This window comes from Sarcophilus harrisii, chromosome 1, assembly GCF_902635505.1.
Source record: "Sarcophilus harrisii chromosome 1, mSarHar1.11, whole genome shotgun sequence".
In the NCBI taxonomy this organism is placed as follows: Eukaryota; Metazoa; Chordata; class Mammalia; order Dasyuromorphia; family Dasyuridae; genus Sarcophilus; species Sarcophilus harrisii.
The window spans coordinates 142,772,347-142,786,929 of NC_045426.1; the positions used below are offsets into that span (position 1 = coordinate 142,772,347).

At 35.6% G+C, this 14,583-nt stretch overlaps 1 protein-coding gene across 1 annotated transcript in view; it reads right to left on the reverse strand.

The window, feature by feature from the left end:
- Nucleotides 1-6,374: 6,374 nt before the first annotated feature.
- The window catches only part of ARL15 (ADP ribosylation factor like GTPase 15), a 496,737-nt gene continuing 488,528 nt past the window's right edge, over nt 6,375-14,583 (reverse strand). Inside the window, 1 exon segment of the mRNA XM_023495746.2 lies at nt 6,375-9,284. Within this exon segment, the coding sequence (XP_023351514.1) occupies nt 9,132-9,284 (153 nt within the window). The 3' untranslated portion in view covers nt 6,375-9,131.

Here is a 14,583-nt window from a genome sequence, read left to right on the forward strand (position 1 = left end):
TGGAGGAAAGATGAAAACAACAGACATAATGATGCTTACCTTTAAGACCACTTAAATGATAGTTTTATGAAGTATATTGCTTAGATTTAGTAGATAAAGGTCACAGTCAATTAAAAAATAATGATTTTCCATTGTCTTAGGAAACTGGGACCAGTTTTGCTTTTGATCTAGCAGAAATGCCACTGGTGAGCAGGTGCTTAATGAACACCCTTCAATATGGTGAGACAATTATCCCAACAGAAGAATCTTGGAACTTAATCCTTTATTAAAATGACATGACTTGTGAAAATGAAACAATCCATTTAATTGTTGCAAATTTGTTAAAGTGGTCTCCAAAAGGAAATTGAATCAGTCAATCGTATTTACAAAGAGTCCAACTTGTGGAGAAATTTGTACCATTAACGGCCAAAAGAACCCAGGATGGGGAGCTACAAGGGCCTTCTCATTTTATAGGTGAGAAATGTAGGGCCAAGTAAATGAACTAACTCTTCCTAAAATCATACAGATGGAAAAACAGTGAGATGAGATTCCAACCCAGGTCTTTTGTTTTCTATTTCAGTGCTGAAGAAAAAAGATGTAGTCTCTTCTCTTCAGAAGTTTGTGATATTGAATGGTTAGAAAATATTAATCTACAAATTAATAAATTAATTAATCTGCAACTCTAATTACCAGTGAATGAAAAAACTACCAGGAGCTGGAGAGTCAATTTTCAACTATTTGTGGAATGGAAGGATGAAAAATGGGTATAATAGTGTGAAGCTTGAAACACTTAATCTAGAAAGATTTCCCGCAAAAGCATGAAATAAAGCCCAAGGGAGTGACCTTGCTGGAAAAACTGTTATGATGTGTCACGAGGTCTAGATCAGCCTACCATTTGGATATTGTAAGCTGCCGCCAATTCTCCAGGGGGAATATTGCTATCCACTACCAGTCACTATTAGTAGGGGGTCGGAGAAAATTGCTTTTAAAAATATCTTAGTGAAAAGAGCTTTTTTCTGAGAACTGGTTCGGCATCTTTACCATTCATGATTGACATAATATCAGAGACACAGAAATATATATATATATATATAATTTATATTTATTATCAACGAGCAAGATATCCCACTACCCTAATTTAAAATAAATTCAAACCCTCAAAACTTTTTAGGCATTTTTGGGTGACAATGTGATCTCTTGTTACAATTGAGAAGTTAACATAAACTGTAATTAATGAGAATAGAAACAAAGAGTGCTCAATTTAAGGTCATGATCCTTCTTAAAGAATTATACATACTTCTGAATAAAGGGAGGATCAACTATCCCACTGGGCCAGGGATCAGTAGACAGTAGCAACCGTATACAATGAGATTAGTGGAGTCACAGATTTTGGAGAAATCCTTAATTACAAGATCAAATCTGGGTCAATTCTTGCCAAACCCTTCAGTTTTTACCAATCCTACAATTTAGGATAGCCTATCTTTTTTTTTAAAGTAGTAGTGGTAGGAAGATTTCCAGATTCCCAGTTCTCATTAAAAAAACAAAAACAAAAAACCTTAAGCAATAATTTGTGTGTGTCCTTGGATGAATGAAAAAGTAACTTTCTGAAACACTGACAAAGTGCTGACTCTGCTATTGGCTGATTATTGAAGAAATCCAGGAGTCCATTCAGTTTGGAGATTGCTCCCCATGTCTGTACATATGAATGCTACTAGCCTTTTGCTCAGCATTATTTGAGAGGATGAAGCCATGACTGAGGGTGAATGAGGCCTCTGCTTTGGAGGCCCCTGATGAAACATTTCACATGTTGGTTGTTTGTCGGACCAACAAACAGAAGGATGAGACTAAGCCTCTTCAAATGCAAAGAAGATGAAAGGAACAGGAGGTGATTAGTGGAGTTTGGTTTTCCACTTCTAAATACTCTGTGTTCTGTTCCCAGTTGTAACAGTTAAGATAGCAGAATAAAAGGGGCCTAATTTTACCAAGCTGTCTTAGTAAAAAAAAAAAAAAAAAAGTCAAAATTGGGGTCCTAAAGTTGTAGAGACTCATTAAATTCCTTTTTGAGTTTGCTAATTTTTTTTTGTTTTAATGAAGTTAAATGGCTTGTGAATATAGTTTTAAAATAATTCTAAATTAGAGAAATAAGTTAGGACCAAGAAGAAATACAAAATAATATAAGGTTGAAGGATGGCTCTAAACTGGGGAATAGGAGGCTGCTGCAAATAAATTGGGACCAAAAAAATACAAAATAACTTCAAGATTTAAAAATGTGGTCTCAAACTAATGAACTGATATACAGCTTATGAAGATGTTAGCCTTCAAAATAGGTTTATGCTTTACAAGAGCTAGGGCTTCACCAAGCTGGGGAGTCCCACATCTGACACAGGTCAAGAGTTGCTATGGCCAAACAAATTCAAATTGCTGGCGGCCGCCCTCCCGGCATTAAGTCTCTCTCACCATTAGGCTGGTGGCTCCCCAGACACAGATGTGCTGTCCATCACCAGGTCTACAGTCTTCACTCAGGACCTGTCAGAGATAGTGTTCTCCTGGTGTGTCCTGAAAAGCCAGGGTCCCCTCTAAGCCACTGAGGTGTCGGGAGAGGAATTCAGGGGAGGAGAAGCCTATGGTCATATAAGACAAACTATTCAATTAAAAAGAGGTTCAACAACAAAAAAAAATTTACAGGATAATAATGTTAAAGACTGAGGGCTACACACTTCCAATGTAATGGGAGATCTACAGGCAAATGCTGTAACTTGGGTCTCATAAAGATCACAAAGATTTTTTATTGAGTATCCTTGTTAAGGGACATCTATAAGTGACCAATGTAGATATTTCATACCACAAAACTGCCTACAAAATGGAGGAAATCCAAAGATAAACCTAATTAGAGCTAGCTTCTTAGAAGGAATTTTTCTTGATTCTCCCAATTATTGATGCTCTGCACCAGATCTATCTGAATCCCCCAAACTATTCTGAGTTCATTTTTATTTCCTTATCTGTAGTATGTGTTGTTACCTTTAAGGTTGTATAAATCTATGATGATTCTCTCTTTATCCCCCACGGTTAGAAGAGTAGGTAACAGATCTGGAGCTCATAGGCCATCTAGCCCTACCTACTATTTCATTTGATAGATGAGGAATACTAAGGCTCTTTGAGGTAAGATGTTATGTCCAAGAACCTCACTCAAGTAGTCAGTCTTTCAGGCAAGATCTGAATTCTGACCAGTGTGTTTTCCTCTGTACCACATGGATGTCCTGTGCCTGGTACATAGTAGGAACTTCATAACTGAATTTTATTATTATTTGAATCGGGTTATTAATTGAAGTGGATTGTGGGAAATGGAAGCCTATAGTCCTGTGGATGGTTTTTCAGTTAAACATTTCTGTTCTAAATCGAGCCTTGACTCAGATGACTTCCTATTATTACATCAGACTCAATTGCGCCTTACTGTGCCCTTGAAGAGTTTTCCCAGATGACATCACATGCAAACTACCCAGAATACATTCTCCTCACCCGAATGTCTTAGCCAATGATCATGGCATCAAGGACCCTTGAGAGGCCATTGTCCTTTCTCTGTTCATATATTTAAATAATAAACTACCCCATTGAGCAGTTTGTCTGGGAAGTTTATTCAGATATTGCAAACATTCAGTTTTAGGTTTAGTCATTCAGCTACTTGGAAAGCAACCAATTTATAGGCTTTGGACATTTGGTCTGATGCTTATTGATCCTGGCTCTGCCACTAATATATCAGCTGTGTGATCTTGAGGAAGGCACTTAACTTCTCAGCCACAAATTCTTCATCAGTAAAATAAAGTGGTAGGTGTAGAAATCTCCAAGACCCCTTCCAGTTTTTAATCCATGATTCAATGTCGCTAGAGTCCCAGGTCTGCTTTTGTGAGTGCAGGATTCAACTTCCTCCTCTCAGGGAATTGTCTGGCAGGTTCACATTTGAATTTTGTAGGTCTTATTGGGTTTTGCCTATGATATAAATAATCTTCCCGGTGGATTGATTTTTCCATATTTCATGGATGTATCTGGGACAGACAATTTTCACAAGGAACAATGGAGTGGAGGACCCTAAACTAACTGGAATACTGCTTTCAGCCGATTCAGTTTCATTGTGCTGGAGTCAGCATTTCCTTCTTGGGAAGAGTATCTTTTACTTCCTTCATCAGGGTGAAGCTGTTTAAATGAATAACGCTGACACAGCTAAATGAAGCTTCAAGAGTGGGCCAGATTAGAGAGAACATCAGATGAAAAGGGAATGATTAGAGTGTCAATTGGTGGGTAATAGAGGGAAAGGAAAAGCTTTAAAAATTGATGGGGGGAAAGCCCTTTGGAAAAGCTTGTGTTTTCCTACCCCTGAGATCTAGAAGAAATATTTTCATTAATAAGTTATGTAGAATCGTTTTTTTTTTTTTTTCATTTTTAAAAGGGACCCAATCATTTTGAACATCCTGCTATCTCAAGGAGTCACTAATATGGAAATATCTGGCAATAGCAGGATGATTTGTTAGTAGTGGGCTGCCAGGTTGATTTTAAACAATCTATGTCCGATTTCACCTTTTGTAAAATACAGGAGAATTATACTTGTCCTATTACTCTCACAGGAATGTTGAAGAGCTCAAATAGAATGTTTATGTGAAGGTATTTTGAAAAGTAAGAAGGGTCATGTAAATGGCATAAGTATAATAACTATTCATAGAGAGTGGTCCACTAAAGTCCTAATACAAGGATGAGGAATAGGAGAAGAAGGCATATCCAGTGCAGGACACTATAGGGTGCCCTGCCTAAACCAAAATCCATTGAATGAAATGTATTTAAATGGGTCCATGTTTTAAATGGTCAACCCTATCACATGAGAATTGAGTTGAATTTCATTTTGAAAAAAGAATTTTTTATCACATAGCATTTAGTAAAGAAATTGCACAGTTGAACAAACTACATGTTGAAGAGATTGTCCATGACTTTCAAACACTTTGTGCTGATTTTATAGAAAGGCACATCAAGGAGAGGAGAATGAACCAAACAGACTGTTTCCCAGCAAGGAGAGTCAAATTTTCTATATCTAATAAGACAGTAGGTGGAAAAAAAAAACATTTTTTTAAATTTAAGGTGTTAATTCAAAGGGACAGAGAAGGGGGAAGGGAGATCATTCTTCCATTCATAAATAAGTAGGGTAGGAAGAAGATCAGGGTATACTTATAGGATACTTTATGCATCAGAGTTTTAAACACTTAACCCTAAGATGCAAATCATTTAACATGCTGACTTGATGGTGGCCAAAAGTTGTGAACCCTTTGGTGCTAGGAATTCCCAACATGAAGTGGTAATGCATTTCACAGCATGAACTTCAGACCTCCTAGGTCCAAGCTTGGAGGTGGCTACGGGGGTGGGGATGGAAGAGGTTGGGGAATCTAAATGCCCCCTAGAATGTCTTTGCATAGAGATGGTCCCTCCCCTCCAAACCCACTCAAAATGAGGGATCCCCTTGGGTAACTCCCATCTCTCACCCCCACACCTTCTCATTTCTGTTTGTATCATTGGGTCAAGAGGTTAATGAAACCGCTCTCTACAGTTAGAGAGAGCATGAAACCAGGCACGATTATTAGATTTCCATTCAAGTCTGAATATGGAGTCTGAACCTAGAGAAAACCCCATTTACTTGAAAATTCTACAATTCTGTTCCCACTTGCTTGGTTATGTCTAAGATCCCTGATGAAGTTGATAAATGGTAATTACCTACCTTGGAAACCAAACTAGGAATGTAGGTTACACTGTCCAAGGGATGGATCTCAGAAAGCCTATTGCTTCATTGGGAAGCATTGTGAATGCTCCCTATAGATAAAAGGAAGTGATAGGATAGGATTTCACTGGAGTCCAAACAGCCTGAAGGTTGGAATGTTTTACTGTTGCATTAGATTTTTTTTTTCTTACTTTTTTTTTGGAAAGTACTCTCACTCTTTAAGAACCAGTGCACATGTGGGAATCCCCCAAAATAGCTTTAAAAATATTTACTTATTTCAGAAGTATATTTACATTGGTGGAAGTAGTTCCTTCCACCAAACTGAGGTATTCCTAGAAACATGTTTTTATAGGAAATATAATAAAACACTGTTTTGATTGAAGCATGCCACTTTCCATTAGCATTCTTAAATTGAACTTTGTTCACTCATTTTGAAGGAAATGAATGAAAGCAAACTACTGCCAAAGACAAATTAAGTGAAAAGGCACTTGTTTTGGCTTTTAAGTTAATCACTTCAAAGGGTTCTTTGACCCAAGAACAGCAGAACTGATTTTGGAGAACCTTGTATCAATAACCAACACAAACGAAAATGGAAAACCAGGGCTTCCAAAAGCTGAAACTGAAAGGAGGCAGGCTAAGGACATCAATTCTACTCAGCGTTTATTTTCATTTGAAGATAGTGGAAATCACGTATAAATCATTGACAATACAAGTTTCCCCCGCCTGGCAGTTGTCCACAAGAATTGGTCAACTTCTAAGTATAGATGCTTGTATTTTTAGTATAAAGACAGGATAACATGACAGTTAACTAGCAATCAAGACCATAAACTACAGTAGATACAAACTCTTGTAATATAAATTAATTGCCATTACAAAAAGGCAACTGCTTTAGCTCATAAGGTACAAAAATTGTTAACTCCATAAATACAATGAAAACTAAATGAAGTAATACATCACAGACTTTTTTTTCCTATATAGTACTTGAATATGCAAACCAAGACACCTGTGGCACATTACACAGCAAATAAGAATCTCTGTCTGTCTGTCTGTCTCTGTCTCTCTCTGTCTCTCCCTCTCTCCCATGTGGATTTCTAAAATATGGCAAATTCTAGAGTTACAGGGACAGGATGCAGCGCGGAAGCAGTGAGACAGCAAGCTCCGAACTGCTAGACAAAGAAGGAGCCTTATTGACAGTTGTAAAGCATTAGGCGTCAGACAGAAACTTGTCAAAAACAGCTGTTGTTGGGTACTGATTGATAATGTTTTCATTCTGACGGCTGAGACACTGCAGACAGTCGTAGGTCTGAGAGGAAGCCCAACACTGGCGCACAAATGAACACTCTCTCCCTCCCTCCCCCTCCTTCTCTGTCTCCTTCTCTCTCTCTCTCTCTCTCTCTCTCTCTCTCTCTCTCTCTCTCTCTCTCCCACTTTTACACACACACATACACACACACAGACAGACATACCCCCACAGACAACGGGAAGTCATTTAACAGATGGTTTCAGAGCATTAAACCACAGTATCTTAAAAAGACAATATTCTACATTTAATGAACTTGCAGGGAAAACAATCCCTAATGGTCAGATTTATTACTCTAAGACAGTGAACCACAACAGGACAAGATGAAACAGGAACTTGAGATCCTGGTCATCAGAATAGAAAGTATGTGCTGCTCAAATATTACACAGTATTAAAAATATTCAAGAACACCTTGGACAAAAAATTGGGTTTCATTTGCTACAGAGCTTTTTGATCCATCATAAAAAAAGTTGAAGTTTTCAAACATTTAAAAGGTGATGATTTCATTAAAACCCACCTATGCTAGTAAACCACAAAAACTACATTCAAATAACATGAAGGGTCTGATGTTTGTTTGTCCTCTGGAGCAGTGATGAGGCATTATGTCAACCTGTCCTACAATGCAGTGTGTGGGGATAGTCTATGCTGCACAAAAAGTAAGAACATGTTTTTACTGCTCAGGTGTATTATAAGGGTTTCTACAGTTCATCCACTTAAAAAAAAAAATTTATAAGGACCCAAAGGCCCTAATCCATATTATGGACCAAAGGCCTAGAAAATTTAATTTTTAAAAGCCCTCCATCCAGAAATCTGTTTTCAGTTTCAGGAGGACAAAAGGGGATCAAACCCCAGAAAACCAATACATTTCATTCCATTTCAATTCTAGAAGTTCAATTAAATGGATTAATTTTTAATTAGTTCAAAAATTGAAGCTGAGCCAAGAACAAATGCATTAACATTTAGCCCAGAGCAAATTGTTGAGGCCAAGTTGTCAACCTCTGAAAATAGAGGTTTATAATAGAAACACTGATAGACCCTCATCTAATGTGGAGAGGCACTAGCAGACCACTAAAATACATTAGCACTTTATGAATGAATGATACAAATGATCCCTTATTTGAAATCTTTGCCACTAACACGACAACCACTGTCAATTTTACATATGTTTCATTTGGCTGTTCTTAATCATTTCCATAATTTTGTTTTATTTAAAAAAAAAAAAAACTTATTTCCTTCATTTCTATCAATCTTCTAAAGATTTCTTAAAAGAAACTATAAACAATAAAACAACTTACTGATAATTTTGTTGCAGCTTGATTTTATGAAGATTCTCATTCTCTTTTCTATCAAGTCTAGATCATTCTTAATATACCTGTACATCTTGATAGGAATTTGTGCTTGGATATCCCCATTCAAACACAAAATTAATGGTCTATGCCTTTAAAGTGAGTGGAGAATGAGACTCGAGTTGTAATCAACCCCAAAATCACTTGTGTTGTCATTAAGTGACACTTCAAAGCCAATCCTGCATCAATAGAGCATTCCTTCTTATAAGGATGATTTACTGGAACTGTTGGTGACCATTCTAGGTAGTCAAATAGTCCACGAGGGCAGCATCTAAAATTAAATCTCTTCTGAGTATCTGAAGGTCCATAAAAATTCTATGGTGTACATATTACATAACATATTTTATAGATCCCCTTTGGAAAATAAGTCAAGGTACTGTGAGTAGTTTTGCATCCTTCACAAAATATCTGACACTAAATGAACTCAACTCCCATCCATTTCAGCACAGGGCAGATCATGGAGGTTCTCCTAACAATAGAAGGAAGCTACATGCAATGAACAGAATAATTAGTGGTAAATAGAGAATAAATTCTCTCTCAGTAGTGTGTACTTGGACTTTAATATCAATGATAATTTACCTGACTTACAGAATATTTATTTGAATAGAGAGATGAAACAGAATCTGGAATACTTGCAGGGGAAAAAAATGGATTTTAAAGCGGTTAATAGTTTTGATACCAAAATAAAATTAAAACAAGAAACAAACAGGCTAGGTTCAAGGACCTTCCAAGAATTAGTTTTCTTCTCTAGCTTTCACATTCTTACAGGTTCAGGGTTCTTTTCTTCTAACAAATGTATCAGTTGAGTGAAGCTGTCTTTTATTGCATTCATGTCATCTAGTGAACAGGGTTGCAGAATCCAGCGTTTTCCTCGTGCAAGTGGTTCAAGTTCAAAATATTTTTTGATCTATGGAAAAAAAAAAGGTAAACACTTTATTGATAAAAAAAAATCCACTCTTTCCCATAACAATCATTTGGAAAAGGAGTAGGGTAGGGGTAGCCAGGCCATCCTAAGAGGCCAATTAATAGCTGTTCTTATAATATAGGTTCTATGTTGTGAGTTGAACATCTTTTCTTTAGGGAGTGAGTAATCAAGCTGCTTGCAAGTCACTAATAATGCCCATCCACTTCTCAGCATGGGAGGTCCTATCGAAACTGAGAAGGAATTGCAAGCACTGAAAGCACAGAGCTAAATATACTAAAGATGGCAGAAACTCAAAATCAATTCAAAGGAATCAAACAGCTTGAGAATATTGCACTCTGGAGCCTGGGGGCACTGGTGACTAGGTACTTTGTGACACTGGACAGTTGTGAGTAAGTTATTCAACAATCAATTAGTTTATATGTAAATTATGTCAGAAAAACAAATAAAATGTTCCCCCCCCCCTCTTTTCCCCTCTATGACTCAAAAGACAAATTAACATTTAACAAAAAGCATCTCTTATAAGTGGATAATCTTAACCAATATTAGCAAAAAGAAATCACTCTCTAAAAAGTCTGGTGTTTTTGTTGCCTATGGGAAAAAAGGGGTATAGAGGATTGAATTCACAACTGGCAAATGGGGTCAGGCATTTGCCACCTTTTAATCACTAAAGACTTGCATACCACTACTCCTGAAATGTGTTTAACAAAATTCCATCACAAGTTAGGCTCTTACTGATGAAGAAGATACTGATTTAATAGGATCTTGGTAAAATTGAGTATTATAAACCTGGTACTAGGTAATGGCTAATCTTTTGATTTACAAAATTATTGGTTATTTTTTCTTAGGGCAAGGTGAAAATCAATGTTTGAAAAACCTTTTTTTTGGTTAAATTTCTTCATGTACATTCTCTATATATTTTCTATTCTCATATACGTACTCTGTCATGTTTATGTGGTATATTTATAACATGAGCAAGGTTTTACATAATGACAGATAAACACGTTACCAGTCAGCATAAACAATATTCAAAGACATTCTCGGTCAACAAAATCCATTAAAAAAATGTGTGCCATGGAAAATTTCCAGGGTTTTACCTTGATGAATCTGATTCCAGAAAATGGCCACTATTTCATGCTATTTAAAAATGTGGTACCAATCTACATTAATCACTATAATTACACATACTTCTCTTAACACTGACATACTGAAAATAGATTGTTTGAAAGATGACTTGATTTGCACATTTTTTGTCTAAATTGTAATACAGATAGATAGGCAAAGGATTTTTGATTTCAATATAATAGGAATTCACTAGTTGAAATGTTTTTCATTGGTACAGTTTATAATTAGGCTATGACTTAGTAGGTAAAATGTAGAATTGTTTGAGGTATATAATGATTCAATGATTAGTCTAGAGTCAAATAGGTAGTTTCTGTGGCACAATTTGAACAAAAGTCTCCTTGATATCAATCCCTATGATATCTTACTCTATGAACTAAGCCAGGATATACTTCTTTAGTTATGGATGTTTATAAGAAATGTTTTTTATACTCATAAATAAGTACAATTAGGATCAATATTTCTCCTGTCAAAGAATATAATGATAGTAACTATCAACTAAATTAAAACTTTGAGAAACTATAAACATAAAAGAGAACATGTTGATGAGTAATAATAGATATGCAAAAGAGGGAATCGGTAAAACTATTTTTAAAAACTGTACTGTAGAAAACAAAAAAAAGTATACAAGGCAATACACAACAATTCTATTACTATCTTGTTAAATTCACACACACACATTTTTACATATGCATATTGAGATATATCTTTTGTTTGTTGCTGAGGCAATTGGGGTTAAGTGACTTGCCCAGGGTCACACAGCTAGGAAGTGGTAAGTGTCTGAGGTCAGATTTGAACTCAGGTCCTCCAGACTTCAGGACTGATGTTTTATCCACTGAGCCACCTAGCTGCCCCTGAGATATGTCTTTTAAAAAGGAACTATATATCTATGAGGTCAATTTCATGTAAAATTTTTCTGTGTATATTTAAGTGTTTCTTTGTTTTTTAAATAAAGCCCCTCTTGTTTTATCTTCTTTTTTATACACATATGATCTGAAAACCATCAAAATGTTATATAAAGAAAGTTTTACCAAGGTTTCAGGGTGAACCATTTAACAATTAGACTACGTGCCATTTTTGATTTTATATAGTGCTAAAGGTTCCAATGTATTTAGTGTTGACTAAGTTCACAATAAAAAAAAAAAAGAAAATTTAATTCAAAAACCATTAAAAATGCAGTTTCATTCTGAGATCAGAATGCAATGACAGCCAGGGTTGATGAATCAAGAGCAACAAAAGTGACAAATTGACATTTAACATATGTAATAATTTTCTCATTAGATCTTTCCAAGAATCCCATGCAGTAAATACAACCACTCATTATCTCCATTTCCCATTTCACTGATAAGGAAACTGAGGTGTGAAGAAGTTAAATGACTTGGTCCCTGATCACATAGCTACTAATGGAAAGCTTTCTAGATTTAATGCTTTCTCTTATTACGTGCCAATCCTTACATTGCTAAATATCACATGTACACATTGTTAAATAACCACATCTTTAGTCCCCAAAGATAATATGGTTCATATTTCTATGAATGTTCAAACCCCAAAACAAACACTGTTTTCACCCTCTTTTTAAGGAATCATGTATAATTTATTTTTAAGGGGGCAGTAAAACTGAACTGTTTCCAATTCTACCAACATTCCTATCCATAGAAGAAGTTCATTATTTATTGATCTGATGAAACTGGTAAACAGCAGAAAGACAGAAAAGGATTTACAGAACAGGACAGATTTGGAGGACAGATTGGGGGAATCAAGCATAAATTTGTTGTATAAGACACAGCAGTCAATAGCTCTAAATAGGATTGAAGTTTCAATTCATTAGTGTTATTTTTTTCCAAAGCCTCACAGGATCTGTTACTAAAAAAAAAAAAAAAAAAGTGAGGATGGAGAGATTGCATCAGTTGGACCCAAAATGGCTGAAACTTGTACTTATGGTGCAATGTAATGTTTGATTAACCAGAACTCACGTCAATAGACATAGTACACATACGCAACTGTACAGCTTGGAAAAGTTTTTACTTTTGACAAATTTACTAATCACTGACATGTAGGCCAGTGTTTTACATACTATTAATGCATGAGATGAAAAATAAGTCTGATACTTTAAAAGATCCCTGTCATATTAATAACATCCCCTGGAACAACTTCCTATAAATACTTTGATTAAATATTAGCATTCTTTTACAGCCAATTCCAGCCACATTGAGTATCTATTTGGCTGCCTGACTCTAGATAATGGCTACATATAAACTGATAATGAACAACAAACTGAAAAACTTAAAACAAGCTAAAAATCAATGTCAGTCAATGACTCCTATTGTAAATATTTAAGCTTTGAAAATTCACTAGAATACACGTGCGTACATATGCAGTGTTGCAGAAGCTTAGGGCGGTGGTAACCACATGACATTATATATAAAAGCAGAGAGCGAGAGCAGCACAAAAAACTCTGCCCAAAACAAAATTTAGTATGGCCATCTGATAAAGAAGGCTACTGGTGTGCAGCTGGCAAAGAGGGCCAAGTAACTTGAGATTTTTAGACCTCTAACCCAAGTGAATGTCTAGCACACACCCCCTACTGGCAGACAACAGCTATTTACTGGCTGAGTACTTAAGACACCCACATGAATGATACCAATTTCAAAACTAGTCTTGGCACAACAGCAATATCAGATATTGCAGGCGCATATGTTTGTCACAGAGCTTTTCATAACCCTAGGTTTTGTGTTTCTGAAAATGCTGACTACACACACACACACACACACACACACACTCACTGAGCAAAATGCTTTGGGAAAATGAATTTAATTTGACAGGACTTTTTCTTCTGGATTCTTTATTAGATGCTTGAAGTGTCCCAGCCAAACTGCTGAAATATGCTGAAACAAGAAGACAATGATCATTGCACAAGAGCTTCTGGAGACAGCACTTATGGGAATTACATCAGAGTACAGCTGTCTGGCATACCTGTGGCTATGGCTATTTGGGGGATACCCACAGAGTGGGTATTTGTTAGGAAGCAGTTTTGTCTCTAACCCAAATATGGAAAAACACAGCATTCATAAGCAACCTATCAAATGTTTTTGTTATGCCATGATGACTCTCTTCAATAACACTAAAGTATAAGATAATTTGCTTGAATATATTCTGTTATTTAAATATTGCCCTTACTGTAAGGTCCTAATGCAAAAGGCACCAGTTGACACCATCTCATTGAAGCTTACATTTGTGGCAGCTGTATAACTGTGATACATTACATAACCAAACAAAGTAGTCACTTAGTAGGGTTTTTTTTTATAATACTTCCTTGAGAAAATAAATAATTAAAAGTCTTTTCTCAACTATAATAACTCACATAGTTACAAGGAACTTACAAACAAATGAAATGGACTTCATTGTCTATTTCAGATTTCCAATTCACATAAATTTATTGTGATCAATTCTACATATATTTGTATGCATATCAATTATGGAAATCGAAATATTTTCTTCAAGAAGAGTCAGAGAAGGTGCTAAATGTGGCAAGTGTTGAGCAGAATTTTTTAAAAAAGGAAATTAATTACATCTTATACAAGAAATAACTGTACATGATATAGATAGCAGTTATTTCAGACTCAGTTGTCAGTGTAAGTCAGATAGATCAATGTGCAAAGGTAAAAAGACAATGCATTCAATTGTAAAATTTCTAGTTCAACCTGTTTAAAGAAGCAATTATCTCCAAAAAATTAGAAATGGACAAAAGTAAAGACACTCATTGACTTTCATGTCTTAGAGAAATTTAAGTAATGTATGATGGTAATCACAAGGAGACAGTAAGAATCCAGAAATTGCCCCAGTGAAAAAATAAATCTCCTTGCCCAGATGATAAACACTAATTTTTAGTACAACATCACTGGCACAACATTAGAGAGGAGGAAATGGAAATCTATGAGTAAAATAACCTCATGGAAGAGTGAAAAAGGAGATATAAGGGAAATAAACTAGCTTTATTAGACCAACAATTAGCTAAGGCAGATCATTCTAAATGAAATGAAATGGGAAAAAAGACAAATATGAAACAATACAGATTTTTCAGGGTCATTTTTTTTTAATGATGTATTTTAAAGTGATGTATTTTCCTTGGTTATGGTAAAATTGCAAAATCAGAATTCGATTT